This window comes from Physeter macrocephalus, chromosome 17, assembly GCF_002837175.3.
Source record: "Physeter macrocephalus isolate SW-GA chromosome 17, ASM283717v5, whole genome shotgun sequence".
Classification (NCBI taxonomy): Eukaryota; Metazoa; Chordata; class Mammalia; order Artiodactyla; family Physeteridae; genus Physeter; species Physeter macrocephalus.
The window spans coordinates 37,104,782-37,119,747 of NC_041230.1; the positions used below are offsets into that span (position 1 = coordinate 37,104,782).

Consider the following 14,966-nt stretch of genomic DNA (forward strand, 5'->3'; position numbering starts at 1 on the left):
GAAAAAAATAATTACAATGGCATTTTATTTCCATACTGTCTCCCCAATATTTTCCACTTACAACAGAGTTTAGAAGCTTATTTGCTTATAAATATATAAATGTTATTGTTCCCTTATAGATCCCATGTTTTCAAATAATTTGACCTTACGAACTATGTTATATAATACACAAACTGTTATTTTTTTTCTTTCTTCTGTGAAACAGATATGTATATTCACCTGTTCATTCGGTGCCTCACTATGGGCCAGGCACTGTTGTAGACACTGAGGATACCTCAGGGAACTCAAAACACAAAGCCTCTCCTCTCGTGGAGTTGGTATTCTAGTTGGGTGGTGAATGCTGAGAAGGAAAGTAAAGCAGGGTGAGGAGGATAAAGAGCAGGGATGGGGGAATGTCCTACTTTTGGCAGGTGGTCAGGGAAGTTCTCTTGAGCAGAAGAGAAGGACAGCAGTTCTGAAGAACAGAGCCAAGTGAGCATTTCTGGGAAGGGGTGGAGGGGATGGAAGAATAAACCTCAGATGCAAAGACTCTAAGGCAAGAGTATGTTAATCAAAAAGTTAATCAAAGCTTCTGGTCAAGTGAAATAATCAGTACCTTAAAACCCGAGTCTAAAAAGAAACTGGCCTTACTCTGGTTAATGCAGTTTATATTAGACTTTCTGAAACACAATTGGTACCCGGCCCCTCAGTCTGATTCTCAACCCCCCATTTCTATATTAATAAACTTAGGGCTCCCAGGGGACCCCCCCACTCTGAAAACCAGTGGCAGACCCCACCATTTTATGTGAGGACACAAGGCCACACACGAGAGGTGCTGAGAGGAGGGCTGGGCGCCACCCTTGCCTTTAAGTGAGAATTTTTCACACAAAAATCCCCCCCATCAAGAAGTTAAACCGCTTCAAAATAAGATAGTTTCCAAATGCTAAAAAGGAAAGATCTTCTCCCGAAGGAGGTGTCACTTTCTGACTTCTGTACCCTTCTACTCATCTGTTCCCTCTTCAGCCAGCTGCAGGCCTGTTCCCAGCTCTGGACCACTTTGAACTGAGCCTTTGAAAGTTTAAACTGGCTCTTCGCCACCAGACAAGATGCTGAGGCCATCCCCTCGTCCGGAGGTGCCTTGCTCTCTTACTCTCTGCCTTTCCTCCTCCTTCTAGACTCTCTGAAGTCTCACCCTGCTAATGGATCCAAATCCCAGTTCATCTCGCCCTGCTTTTTACCTCTCTTGCACACACAGGAATAATCTTATTTTCCAAACAAAAACCTCAGGACTCACTGTCAATATATGGTACTTGCTGCTCTAATTTCAATGCTTGGAATATTTCATAATTTAAAAGCACAGTAATTTTTTAAAACTTAGGATGTACTTATATACGGTCTGAGACAGCACAGAAAACTGAGACTGGGAAAATTTAGGCTCTATGATCACAGTTACAGGCCTTTCACTATTGCGCTATGCTCTAACAAACAACTTTATTTTCCAAAGAAATACAACATCACCCTACAAAAGGATTTGGAGCTACTTCCAGGAATGAGGATAAAGAGGCAGTGAGTGATAGCTATGGGTTGAAGGCCAGAATGCTGCTATTTCCAGGTCATTTCAACAGCTCAGGGAGCTAAATGGACCATCATGGAAAATAATCAGCTTTGGCAGCCATACAGACCTCAGCCCTTAATGGGTGGATCACGATATATGTGCTGCACCTCAGGTAAATCCAGCACTACCTCTAGGCTGGAAATATGCCTCTCTCCAGCATGCAGGTAAGCATCCACTCATTCTACCAGGAGGGAGAAGCATCATGGATTTGGCAGGGCATGTACACTGCCCTCGCCCCATCTAAGCATCCTATGAAGTGCCATGACCTGGGAAAGGCTCTTAGTACTTTGTAATTAAGAAAAAAGGTCATCAGGGACTTCCCTGGTGGTCAAGTGGTTAAGAATCCGCCTTCCAATGCAGGAGACACAGGTTCGATCCCTGGTCGGGGAACTAAGATCCCACATGCCACAGGGCGACGAAGCCCCGTGCGCCGCAACGAAAGATCCCACATGCCGCAACTAAGATCCGACGCAGCCAAATAAATAAATATTTTTTAAAAAGAAAGAAAAGATGAAAGATCATCACAATGATCATTTTGAAGTGTACAGAAATATCAAATTGCTATGCTGTATAACAAGAACTAACGTAGTGTTGTAAGTCAATTATACTTCAACATCAAACTCATAGAAAGAGAGATCAGAATTGTGGTTACCAGAGGCGGCACGTAGGGGAGAGGGGGATGGATGAGGGTGGTCACAAGGTACAAACTTCCAGGTACAAGATAAATAAGTACTAGGGATGTGATGCACAACGTGGTGAGTATAATTAACGCTGCTGCTGTTATATATGAAAGTTAAGCAAGTAAATCCTAAGAATTCTTCTCATCACAAGGAAAAAAAAAAAAATTTCTATTTGTTTAATTTTGTATCTATCTGAGATGGTGGATGTTCACTAAACTTATGGTGGTAATCATTTCATGATGTACGTAAATCAAATCATTATGCTGCACACCTTAAACTTATACAGTGTCTATGTCAAATATATCTCAATAAAACTGGAAGAGAAAAAATAATTAAATTTTTTTTAAAAAGAAAGAAAGAACAAAGGTTTCCAGGGCTGTCAAGAGAGAAATTTTTTTTTTTTTTTTTTTTTTAACTTTTGGCTGCACCAGGTCTTACGGCATGCAGGATCTTTTAGCTGCTGCATGTGAACTCTTAGTTGCGGCATGTGGGATCTAGTTCCCTGACCAAGGATTGAACCCGGGTCCCCTGCATTGGAGGCATGGTGTCTTAGCCACTGGACCACCAGGGAAGTCCCAGGAAAAAATTAATTTGGCCCTATCACCCAGCAGAAGTCCCGAAGGTCTTACTGAGCTCAGCATTTCCCACTGGTAAGTTCTTGTGGGTAAGCACACTGTTAACTTGGGATAAAGTGAGACCTTTACGTATGTTGTAGGACCAAGTCCATATATTTTTTTTAATGTTCAGAAATGTAATGATATTGCCCTTTGATCTAGTAATAGCACTCCCTGAAATTTAACAAAAAATAATCACAATTCAAAAGAAGAATGAAGGACATTTACTGAAGGATCCTTCCTAATAGCAAAATATTGGAAACCATGATCAGGGGATCTTCTGCAGCCTTTGGAAGGGAAAAATTCCAAAGTGCTGTTCATTTGACTACGATTTTTTTCCCTAATTTCCTTCAATGTTACAATGGTTTTTTTATTGAGATATAACTGGAATATAACATTACATTAGCTTCAGGTTTACAACGTAATGATTCAGTATTTCTATATATCAATATTTGTATCAATAATGATATACACATTATCACCACAATAAGTCTTATTTAACATGCGTCACCATATATAGTTTAAAAATTTTTTTTCTTGTGATGAGAGCTTATCAGATCTATTCCCTTAGCGACTTTCAATTACAATACAACTGCAATACAGTATTATTAAATATAGTAGCCAGCCTATAAGGTAGATTCCTTTCAAATGGGAGAAATTTTTTCATTAGCATCAACAAATTTATTAAGCACCCACAATTGTGCAGAAGGCTTTTTTTTTTAAAACAGGAAAATAGACTGAAAAAACTTTTAAGCTTCAAGTTTCTTCAAGATGTCTGTACTGTATTATCTAAATAATTCTCCCCAAAAGGGCCTCCAAATTACAAAATAAGGAAAGTAATAAAAGGTTAACTAAAGATTATGATTGGTATAATAGCTTTAAGGCTAATCTATACTAAGGTAGAGCTAGTAACAGATGATGCTTCGGGAATTTTTGAATAGAAGGTATCTGCGTGTGGTATACAATTCAAATACAGTGAAAAGTAAATCTCCCTTCCACCCTGACCCTTGGTCACCCAGTTTCCCAATTTGTACCATTCCAGAGATATTCGATAGTGCTAACAGGTTGGTGTGACTTCTATGTGAGAGACACTTTGCTAAGGACTTTGTATGGAAGGCTCACGGGCGCCAGTAGCACTCTCATCAGCCCTGATTTACAAATAAGGAGACCTGCTTGTGGCCTGAAGTGAACAAGCAACTGGCCAAAAGTCTCATGGTGATAAGAGACATCAAGTCCATACTCTCAGAGCCCCTCCCCATCCCACCCCCCAACACATACACACACACACACACACACACACACACACACACACACAACCCCTAAACTCCATGTTCTATCTTCACGTTGTGTTGTTCCCTCTGCCCTCAAAACCAATCATTCATCAGCCCTCTGCCTGGCTAATGTGACTTTCCATATCAATTTTAAAATCAGCTTCTCTATCTAAAAAAATCTTGCTGGGATTTTGGGATAATGTTAAACTTACAGATCAATCTGTGGAGAAGTGATACATATTTTTTAATTTATTTTTTTTTAAAAAGCTTTTATATATATATTATTTTATTTATTTTTGGCTGCTTTGGGTCTTCGTTGCTGCATGCAGGCTTTCTCTAGTTGCGGTGAGCAGGGGTTACTCTTCATTGCGGTGTGCGGGCTTCTCACTGTGGTGGCTTCTCTTGTTGCGGAGCACAGGCTCTAGGCGCGTGGGCTCAGTAGTTGCAGCACGCAGGCTCAGTAGTTGTGGCTCACGGGTTCTAGAGCACAGGCTCAGTAGTTGTGGCGCACGGGCTTAGTTGCTCCGCGGCATGTGGGATTTTTCCCAACCAGGGTCGAACCCATGTCCCCTGCATTGGTAGGCAGATTCTCAACCACTGCGCCACCAGGGAAGCCCAAGAAGTGATATTTTAATAACTATATTGAATCTTCCAATCCATGAGCACAGTATGTCTGCCCACTTATTTCAGTGGTCTTTGATTTCCTTCTTTGGTGTTTTGTAGTTTTCAGCATGTAGATCCTGTACATGTTTTGTTAGATTTAGACCTAAGTATTTCATTCTTTCAGAGCTATCATAACTGATATGGGTTGCTTTTTTTTTTTTTCAATTTGTTTCCAATGATTGATTGCTAGGATATAAAAATATGATTGATTTTTGTGTGTTGACCTTGTATGCTGCCACCTTGCTGACTCACACATTAGTCCTAGGAGCTTTTTTATAGATTTCCATGGGATTGTCTACATAGACAATCATGCCATCTGCAAATAGGGACAGTTGTTCTTTCTTTCCAGTCTGAATGCCTTCTATTTATTTTTCTTGCACTGGATAGCACTTCCAGTAGGATGTGGAAGAGAGAGCAGACATGTGGTGAGAACAGACATCGTTGCCTTGCTCCCCATCTTAAGGGGAAAGTATCTTCACCACTAAGTATGTTAGCTGTAGATTTCTGGCAGATGCCCTTTTCCAGGTTGAGGCAGTTCCCTTATCTTACTAGTCTTCTTAGTTACATTTATCGTGAATGAATGTTGAATTTTGTCAAAAGTTCTTTTCTGCATCCCCTGACATAATCAAGTGTTTTTTGTGCTTTAAACTGTTAGCATGGCGGATTATATCTCCTGATTTTGGAAAACTGAACCAGCCTTTTCTTCCTGAGATAAATCACAATGATTGTCGTGTACTATTCTTTTTACATAACATTGCTGGATTCGATTTCCTAGATTTCCTAGTAGTTCGTTGAGGATTTTTGTGCCTGTGTTCATGAGGATGATTGGTCTGAAGCTTTCTTTTCTTGAACCATCTTTGTCTGGTTTTATAAAACAGATGTGTACTAGACACTTTTCTGAGGTCTTGGATGATAATTTTACTATTTTTAATCATCATAAAGACTTAAGAGTGGTTTTAATCTTTGTTTAAATTCTGCTAGAATTTGACTTCAAGTTTTTGACCAGGAAGACAACTCCCAAAGATAACAATCTGCCCAAGGGAAAATGGGACTGTTTTATAAGGAGCCACCTTAAGGTAGAAGTGAGAATCCAATACTTCACCAGCCATTCTCTGCACGCCCCTGCCCTGCTTCTGTACAGCCCAAGAAAGCCAGAAAGGTGAGGCAAGTGCCTACCAGCATGGGATGAAAAACTGACACAGTTTCCATCAAGTAAAAGATACGTTATCACCCAACCCTGAAATGCAAATGCTCACATTTGTCTTTGAGTTACCTAAGAAAGCACCTGTCAAACATTAACCCTTTAGTTCTTACAATTCCTAAAATGCTGTCATTACCACTCACATTCTACTAATGAGGAAGCCAAGAAACAATGGGGTTAAGAGATTTCACGGAGATCAGCAGAGCTAAAATTTGAATTTAAACATCACCTATTACCCAACTTTGTTTAAAAAATAGTCCTAAACAAATGCAATGCAATGTCAGAAGGTCAATCAGGCGTGGGAGGGGCTCAAGAAAGGGATCCCGGGACTTCCCTGGTGGTCCAGTGGTTAAGACTCTGAACTCCCACTGCAGGGGACTCAGGTTTGATCCCTGGTTGGGGAACTAAGATCCCACATGTCACGGGGCGCAGCCAAAAAATAAAATAAAATAAAAGTGATGTAGACAAAAAAGAAAAAAAAAGAGAAAGGGATCCGAAGCAAAAGAGCTCCTTGAGAGGTGTTTTTGGAACTTAAAAGCTGATTCTGCTCTTGGCTCTTTTGAGAAGGCCTATCCCCTCAAGGCGGAAAGTGGTAGGTCTGCTGGGTGAGGAGCAGGACACCACACAGGAACTGCACACCTAGGAACAGCGCAATGGCCACTGAGAAATCAAAACCCTCGTTAAGTGTATCACTTCAGCACGTAAAAGTCACCCAAAAAGTCACCAGGCTGACCAAAGACCTCAGAAATGTGCTTGGACTCAAGGTCTCCTCTGCTCTGTGGAACAACTCAAAATGATGCGTTCAGGAGGCAGGAAAGAGCACACCACCTGGGTTCAAATCCCAGCTCCACCAACCACTAGCCACATGACCTTAAACGAGTCACGACCTTGGTGCCTCTAACTTTCTCAACCATAAAATAAAGGTGATAACAGTAGAGTAAGCAAACAGTAAGCACTCATTAATGATGCCTGCTGTTGTCATTCAGAAAGTTGTCCCATCTAGGTCCTGTCCTCTTCTGACACTGTTCTAACATCATGGTATAAACGATAGCATGCCCCACCCCCATCCCAAGAGCAAAATTTTGCTTTCAACCAAGTGCTTTGGGAAAAAAGTCAAAACAAAACAATAAACAAAAGGCCCACATTAACTATTTCATTAAATGATGTCTGAGAGCTAAAAACCAATACGCGCTGACAGAATCCACATTCAAAAGAAAGAAGAAGATATTTAAATCAATAGTTTAAACCAACTCTTTTCCTACAAAAAGTACATTTATATTGTTTGAAATAACCCCAGGAGATACTCTCCCCAACTAAGAAATAGGTATGAGTTTCATTTTTAAAACATATAATCTAGGACTTCCCTGGTGGCGCAGTGGTTAAGAATCCGCCTGCCAATGCAGGGAACACGGGTTCGAGCCCACATGCCTCGGGGCAACTGAGCCTGTGCGCCACAACTACTGAGCCTGCGCCCTAGAGACCGCGAGCCACAACTACTGAAGCCCGTGCACCTAGAGCCCGTGCTCTGCAACAAGAGAAGCCACAACAGTGAGTGAGAAGCCCGTGCACCGCAACAAAGAGTAGCCCCCGCTCGCCCCAACTAGAGAAAGGCCACGCGCAGCAACGAAGACCCAACGCAGCCAAAAATAAATTAATTTAAAACAAGATAGAATCTATGAAAATGCACTGATTAATTTCCATAATATTTCAGATTAGTTTTACTATCAAATAGCATTCCATTTAAAATATCGATTTAACTTTTAAATCACTAGGAACTAAACTATCTTTAATTCAAATATGTAATTATAATTTTGGGGTGGCATTTTCACCAAGTTTCTTTAAAGGCAGGAAGTATTACTTAGCAACAGTGACAGCTAACGTTTTATTACACACTAAGGGCCTAATAAACTAGGTGCTAATTTCTACATACTACCTCATTCTCTTAATCCTTTGAGAGAGATAGAGGCTCATTTTACAGAAGAACCTCAGCCTTGAGGTTGACTATTTACGGTTCTGAGAGAGAACTGACTGCTAGTACTGTGTAAGGTTTTAACACTAAAATGATACGGAAAGGTAAGTCTCAAACTTTAATGTGCACGAGAATCTCCCGGAGAATCTTGCTAAACTGCAGATTATGATTCAGAAAGTCTGGGGTGGTGAGGCCTCTGATTCTGCATTTCTAATAAGCTCTCAGGTGCTGGCAATGCTGTTGACCACACTTGGAGCAAGGACCTGCAGGTGGCAATAGGCCACAAACCACAAAAAATGTCTCTAAAACCTAAAACCTACAACGAAAAAAAGTCAAATTTTTTCTCAAAAACCACAGAATTAGAACTTATATTAGACATATTTCTTGATGGGATTCTGAGCTTTGTAACATCTTAGAAATATCTTCAGGGACTTCCCTGGCTGTGCAGTGGACAGGACTCCATGCTTCCAAGGCAGGGGTCACGGGTTTGATCCCTGGTCGGAGAACTAAGATGCCCCACGGCATGGCCAAAAACAAAAAGAAATATCTTCATAACGACTCTTGTTTTCTTTTCCAGTTTAAGTTGAGAGTCCAATATCTTGAAGTTTTGTGGTGGTTTTTCCCCCTAAAAACACTGATTTTTTTTTTAACAAGGCTGAAAAGCTAAATACATGGAACTGTTTCATGTTGCCATACCCTTCAAGCAGGTCCCCATCCTTCACTCACCCACACATAACATAACCTCTCGCTGTTTAAATTCTAGAGATTAGACAAAAGACAAGAGTTAGGTGAGATTTTAGGGGCTGGGCCCCAAAGTTCTTCCAGATGAAAAGTAAAGCGCTACAAAAAAAAAAAAAAAATAGCGCCTTACGAAAAGGCAGTGATAAATACCACTGGCTTTCATTTCTGGCTTTAGGTGACAAAATTCCAGCAATGAGGTGATATCTAACATTTTATATAACTGGATTTCATTCTTTTACCAGATCTTTTTAGTGGCAAGCTCTATGTATCTTCAAAAGTCCAGAGAAAACAAAACAAGGTACTTAACAAGGTCCTAAATTCCACCTGGGCCCACACTCCCTCCCATCCTGCTCTTTTATTCACTTCTGATTATCAGCGGTGTACTCAAACATCAGCTAGCTGCCTCTTTTTAAAGGCAGTTACACACCTCCCCCACTCCTCCATTCACTTTGCTAACAGCAATGCCTAACTACAGAACAAATATATCTCTTGGAACATTCCACTTTACCAGATAAGGTCAGTTTAAAATTCTAGAGAGGAATAACCTGCTCCGTTTGTCTTTCCTAAAAGCCCTTCAAAAACACCCTCCTGCAATCAGCAAAACAAGCCTTTCACGAGAGAGAGAGAGAGAGAGAGAGAGAGAGAGAGAGAGAGAGAGAGAGAGAGAGAGAGAGAGAGAGAAAACAGTCTATGATTCTGCACTTTACAAACACTGAGACCTTTATTTAAAGGATATCCACACATTAAATGATTCCCAAGGAACCTTTATCTATGTACTAAAGTAAGCACAAGAAGACCAATGCTTGGAAGAAACAAAACACACATACATTGCAGCTCTGTGCAAATGGCTTCTCTAGCTGAGAAGTCTATAAAGTTTTGCTGCCAGGCCTCAGAGAAAGGCCTACCTGTGTCAGGGGATATGAGGACAGTTTTTTCCAAACTGGAGTATGCTCTATCCACAGCAGAGCTAAGTAACAAACCAAAGAGGCCTGTTAGAAAACCACAAAAGAGGGGCAGAGGGGACAGGCCCCTGCCCTGAACACCCTGAAAGCTAAAAATAAGAATTCTGAGAAATGAGCTCTACCATAGACAAGCCCAAAAGAAAGTTCTGTTTCTGTTACCTCCAAAACTGGCTGCCCTCCCATAGTGATTTAACTCTGGGTACCAACTGGGCAATGCCAGCCACCGTGCTGGGGCAGAGGATTCAGGGATGCCGGTTCTATCTTCTGGGCTAATTAGAAGGAATAAAAACCTCTGCAACAGGGACTTCCCTGGTGGCCAGTGGTTAAGAATCCGCCTGCCAATGCAGGGGACACTGGTTCGAGCCCTGGTCCAGTAAGATCCCACATACCGTAGAGCAACTAAGCCCGTGCACCACAACTACTGAGCCTGCACTCTAGAGCCCGGGAGCCACAACTATCGAGCCCACGTGCCACAACTACTGAAGCCCGAGTGCCTGGAGCCCGTGCTCCGCAACAAGAGAAGCCATCGCAATGAGAAGCCCGTGAATGGCAACAAAGAGCAGCTCCCACTCGCCGCAATTAGAGAAAGCCCCCGTGCAAAAACGAAGACCCAATGCAGCCATAAATATAATAAATAAATAACAACAAACAAACAAACAAAACCTCTGCACCATAAACTAGAGACTCTGGGCAGATCTGGGCTCCCCCAATGCATCTAGACTACATGTCTCCATTCAACAACATTTATTTGAGCGTCTACCATATGCCCAGCACTCTGCTGGGTGCCGGGGAAGAAACCGAGCCACAGTCCCCAGTGGTGGAAGCCGAGACAAACGAGGACCATCCGGAGGAGTGGAGGATGTGCGGGCCCCGAAAACCTAACCCAAGTTGCTATGACCAGCAGTACCCAGGAGACAGCGTGACCCCCGCCGGGTTTCGCGCACCACCAAACCCAACAGTGAAAGAAGCTCGCGACAGCGAAGGCTGCAGTGGACTGGAAGGCCCAGGGGCAGGTGCTCAGGTAGAAGGCGCACACCTGAGGCGGCAGGGCTGGGGAAGGCAGGGTCCCCAGGGGAGGCGGGAGGGCGGCACGGGGACCCAGCGAAGGAGAAGGAGCGCAAGGACTGGGGCCATGGGAAGCGAGTGCGCGGTGGAGGCCGGCCGGGCCTGCGCCCCCTGAAGCGGGAGCAGGGAGGGAAGGCGCGCGGCTAGGCCGCCCGCCGGCACCTGGAGCCCCGCCCGGCACCTACCACTTGGGCGACCTTGAGGCAGCCGAACGCGCCGCGCAGGTAGTCCGGGTCGCAGCGCAGGCCAGCCAGCCCGCGGCGCTGGCTCACCGGCTCGGTGGTGGGCTGGTACGGGCTGCTGGCGCCCGAGATCATGGAAGTGCTCGAGGCCTCGCCCTCGAAGCCGTCCAGCTCCTCGCCGCTCCGCATGCTGCCGCCCGGCCCGGGCCGCCTTGCGCGGCTGGCCTCCGGCGCCCGGAGCTAGCGGGCTCAGCGGGGCCGCCGCATCGCCGCCGCCGCCTAACTGCCCGCACCACCGCCGCCGCCGCCTCTGCGCCCGCCGCCCGGCTGCGGCCGCGGCTCGGTCCGCTCGGGCTCGGCTCCCGCCGCCTCGGCAGCGGAAAAGGAGGGAGGCGGGAGCTGGCGGAGAGGGAAGGAGGCGGGAGCCGGCGCCGCCAGCCGGGAGGGGGCGGAGCGAGCGCCCGCCCGCCAGCCGCTCGGCGGCGCTCCGCGGCTCCCGCGAGTGGAGGTGGCTGCCCGCGCTGCGGGGCCTCGGGAGGGCGGGGCGGAGCGGGGCGCCAGGGCCTCTGGCTCCGCCCTCACCTGAGTGAGCGCGGGGGTCGGGGCCGCGGCTGCGCGCCAGGCGATCACGGCGTGGGAGGGCGAAGGTTCGGGAAAGAGGGCTAGTGGGGAGCAGGGAGAATGGGGGCTGACGGAGGGTCGAGGTGGACCTAGGGGGCACGGAGCTGCTTTCCCAGGGCGCTGCCTCCGTTTCTTCCCTGGAGGAAGTGGGGTCCTCTTCAGGTAGGCCAGGGGACTTATCGGTGAAGACCAAGATGTGCTGTGCGACCCCCGTGCTGGGAACAGTACGGGGCCCAGGGTGGGCCTGACTTGGCTGTTTGACCGACAAGAGGGGGCTAAGTGTCTGGACTCCCACACTGGGCAACAAACCAGTACCGAGGTCATGGACTGAGCGGGACAGGGGTGAGAAGTCGGGGTGAGTGAGGTCGCTTAGTACTGGCTCTGTAAGACAGACACCCGGCAATATTTGTGAATAACTCCCAATGTACGCTCTGGATTCACAGGCCTGACCGAGAATGGGAGCTAGCCCACAGGAGACCCTCGGTGACTAACATTAGTTTCCTCTCGTAGCTGAAAAGGTTTTGCGATCTCTGCCTAATCACCAAGGCAGGTTAAACACAGATTTTTGCACTGAAGGGCATTAATTAGGGACCAATTTGCAATTCAAGTGTGAAGGATAATTTTAAGCTTAAGTAAAACACCGACTTTCTAAGAATTGTCCCTTTGGAATTGAACCCTTCCACACCACAAATATCTAGAGCTTACCATGCTTTAGACACTGAGGAAGGCACTTGAAAGTGTTACTCCCATTTTACAGAAGACCAGACTAAGGTTTCAGACTGGTAGTCCCAGGCCACACAATTGGTGGGCAGAGCCCACTCACTTCCAAATTTTTTCACTACACAGTGTTGCCTAGTATATAATTCAGATGGGCTTGTGAACTTGTGAAGTGAGAAGCAGTAAATGTCATAACTCAGGAGATCTCAATTTAAAGGGCTCTCACCTTTTGGTTACCAAAGATGGGAACGACAATGACTCTAACACTCCATTCAGCCCACAGATATTTATTGGGCACTTACATGCTAAAGAATATGCTAGGACCTGGAGGTTGCCAGTGAAAGATAACAAGTTGAATGGTTGGATGCAGACTCTGGCCTCTGCTTTCTCCCCAGGTCCCAGTGAAATGACCGTTACAGGGACATTTTTTAAGGGCATAAAACTACAGGGACAAAGAATGGGAAAGGAGACAATGGCAACAAAATGTTGGAAGGAGAAAAGCAAATGGGCAAGTGGTAACTAACTTAGAAGATCCAAGAAAGCTAAACCCTAAGTTGGCACAGGGGAAGGCTGAAATGCAACCTAAGTCATATCACAGGAAAAAAGGCTCAGGAATGGGCGGCACCAAGCACATCTAGAAGTGGGGGATGAAAGCAGGAATTAAAAAAAAAAAAAAAAGACCAAATGAAAGTCTTTTTAAGAAGCAAATGGGGAGGGCTTCCCTGGTGGTGCAGTGGTTAAGAATCCGCCTGCCAATGCACGCAACAGGTTCGAGCCCTGGTCTGGGAAGATCCCACATGCCACGGAGCAACTAAGCCTGTGAGCCACAAATATTGAGCCTGCACTCTAGAGCCCAGGAGCCACAACTACGGAGCCCACGTACCACACAAGAGAAGCCACTGCAATGAGAAGCCTGCACACTGCAACAAGAGTAGCCCCCGCTCACTGCAACTAGAGAAAGCCCGCGTGCAGCAACGAAGACCCAAGGCAGCCAAAAATAAATAATTAATTAAATTTTTTTTAAAAAGAAGCAAATGGATCCCTGGATCCCCACTCATGACCATCCCCCAAGACTGGAATCTTTTTCTCTGGAGAAGGTGAAACAGAGGGTCCCTTACCTAGGGATCACTAGGCACAGTTGAGGGCAGGGGTACCATACTAAAAATTATATATATTTACATGTGTGTGTCCTTGGATACTAAATAAAATGAAAGCAAAAAATTTTTAATTCAATATGAGAGTTAAAGAAAATCTCACAGGAAATAGAACCAAAAGACAGAGATGGAAAATGAGAGAAAAGATAAGAAAATTAGAGGTATAGTCCAAGAGAATAATAGAATAATAAGACTCTAATAAAGTTAGAACAGAGAATATGGAGGAAAGAAAACAAAAAATAATAATTAAAAAATAAATTCAGTAACACTTTCCAGAACCAAAGGACATGAGTTTTGGATTTAAAAGTGCCCAGCACAATGAATGAACATGAACCAGCACCAGGTACACCAGACGACTGGGAGCAAAGAGAAGATCCTCAAGGTTCCAGAGAAGAACAGAGTACGTTTCATTATAAAGGATCAGGAATCAGAAAGGCAGCAGACTTTTCCACAGCAGCTTTGGGAATGGAGTAAACCATAGCACATCCTGAGGAAAAATGATCCCCACTTAGAAGTCTGGTTCCAGCTGGAGTATCAGTCGGGTATGAGGATTGATGAAGGACTCTTTTGGACATGCAAAGACTCCCTCTGTCTCTTCTTAGGAGGCTGCTGGAGGAGGACACCACCAGAACAAGGATTTAAACCAAGGAAGCAGAGGACATGGGAGCCAGGAAAGGGTGAGAGAGAGAGATGATAAGGGTCCTATGGTAAAGGGGACAGAGGCCCCTGTGCAGCAGGGCTGGGGGTTAACCAGCCCAGATTGGAGCAGCCAGAGCCTCGAGAGATGTCTTCAAGATGAAATTAAGAATGTGTTTAAATACACAGAAAAGAAAGATTCATAGTTTCTGGAAAGTTTTGAGATAAATTAGTGATAAATGCATAGAAAATTAAGCAAATATTCATAGATGAGCTGCAGGAAATAAAATGGTATATAGAAAAGAAGTATGCTAAATCACATGTGAATAACATTTGCATAATTATAACAATGTAAACAATGAGTGCGGATCTAACCAAAAGTACCTGACCATATTACGAGAAAGGATAGAGGGACAGGATGTGTGCGTGTATGATAGGGAGAAGGGGAAGGTGGGCAAGAGACCTAAATACTCATCATCCATCATGGGAGATCAGTAAATGCTTAAAACTGAAACTCAACAGGAAGCAGTATATGCATGTTAATTAAAAATATAAAGGTAAAGGGACTTCCCTGGCGGTTCAGTGGTTAAGACTGCGCTTCCACTGCAGGGGGCACGGGTTTGATCCCTGGTTGAGGAACTAAGATCCCACATGCCACGTGGTGAGGCAAAAAAAAACATATATATATATATATATATGTAAATATAAAAATAATTGGTTAAAAGTTGAAAAATGTCAATTCTGGGGAGCAGGGTATGTAATGGGGGTTATAGGCCTTGTAGAACTATTTGATTCTCTCAACTATGTGCTCATATAATTTTAATAAAAGCTAAATTTAAAATGATTTTTTTAAAAAGGAACTTGAGAGTCAGATATAGTCCCTGCCAGCACAGACA

General features: G+C 44.5%; 2 protein-coding genes across 2 annotated transcripts in view; one reads left to right on the forward strand and one right to left on the reverse strand.

The window, feature by feature from the left end:
* The window catches only part of CMTM4 (CKLF like MARVEL transmembrane domain containing 4), a 64,094-nt gene extending 52,926 nt beyond the window's left edge, over positions 1-11,168 (reverse strand). The window contains exon 1 of the mRNA XM_024124831.3: positions 10,946-11,168. Coding sequence (XP_023980599.1) covers positions 10,946-11,131 — 186 coding nt within the window. The 5' untranslated portion in view covers positions 11,132-11,168. The remainder of the gene's footprint in view (positions 1-10,945) is intronic.
* Positions 1-14,966, forward strand: part of LOC102976114 (core-binding factor subunit beta) — a 245,217-nt gene that overhangs the window by 76,536 nt on the left and 153,715 nt on the right. The gene's annotated exons all lie outside the window — the stretch shown is intronic.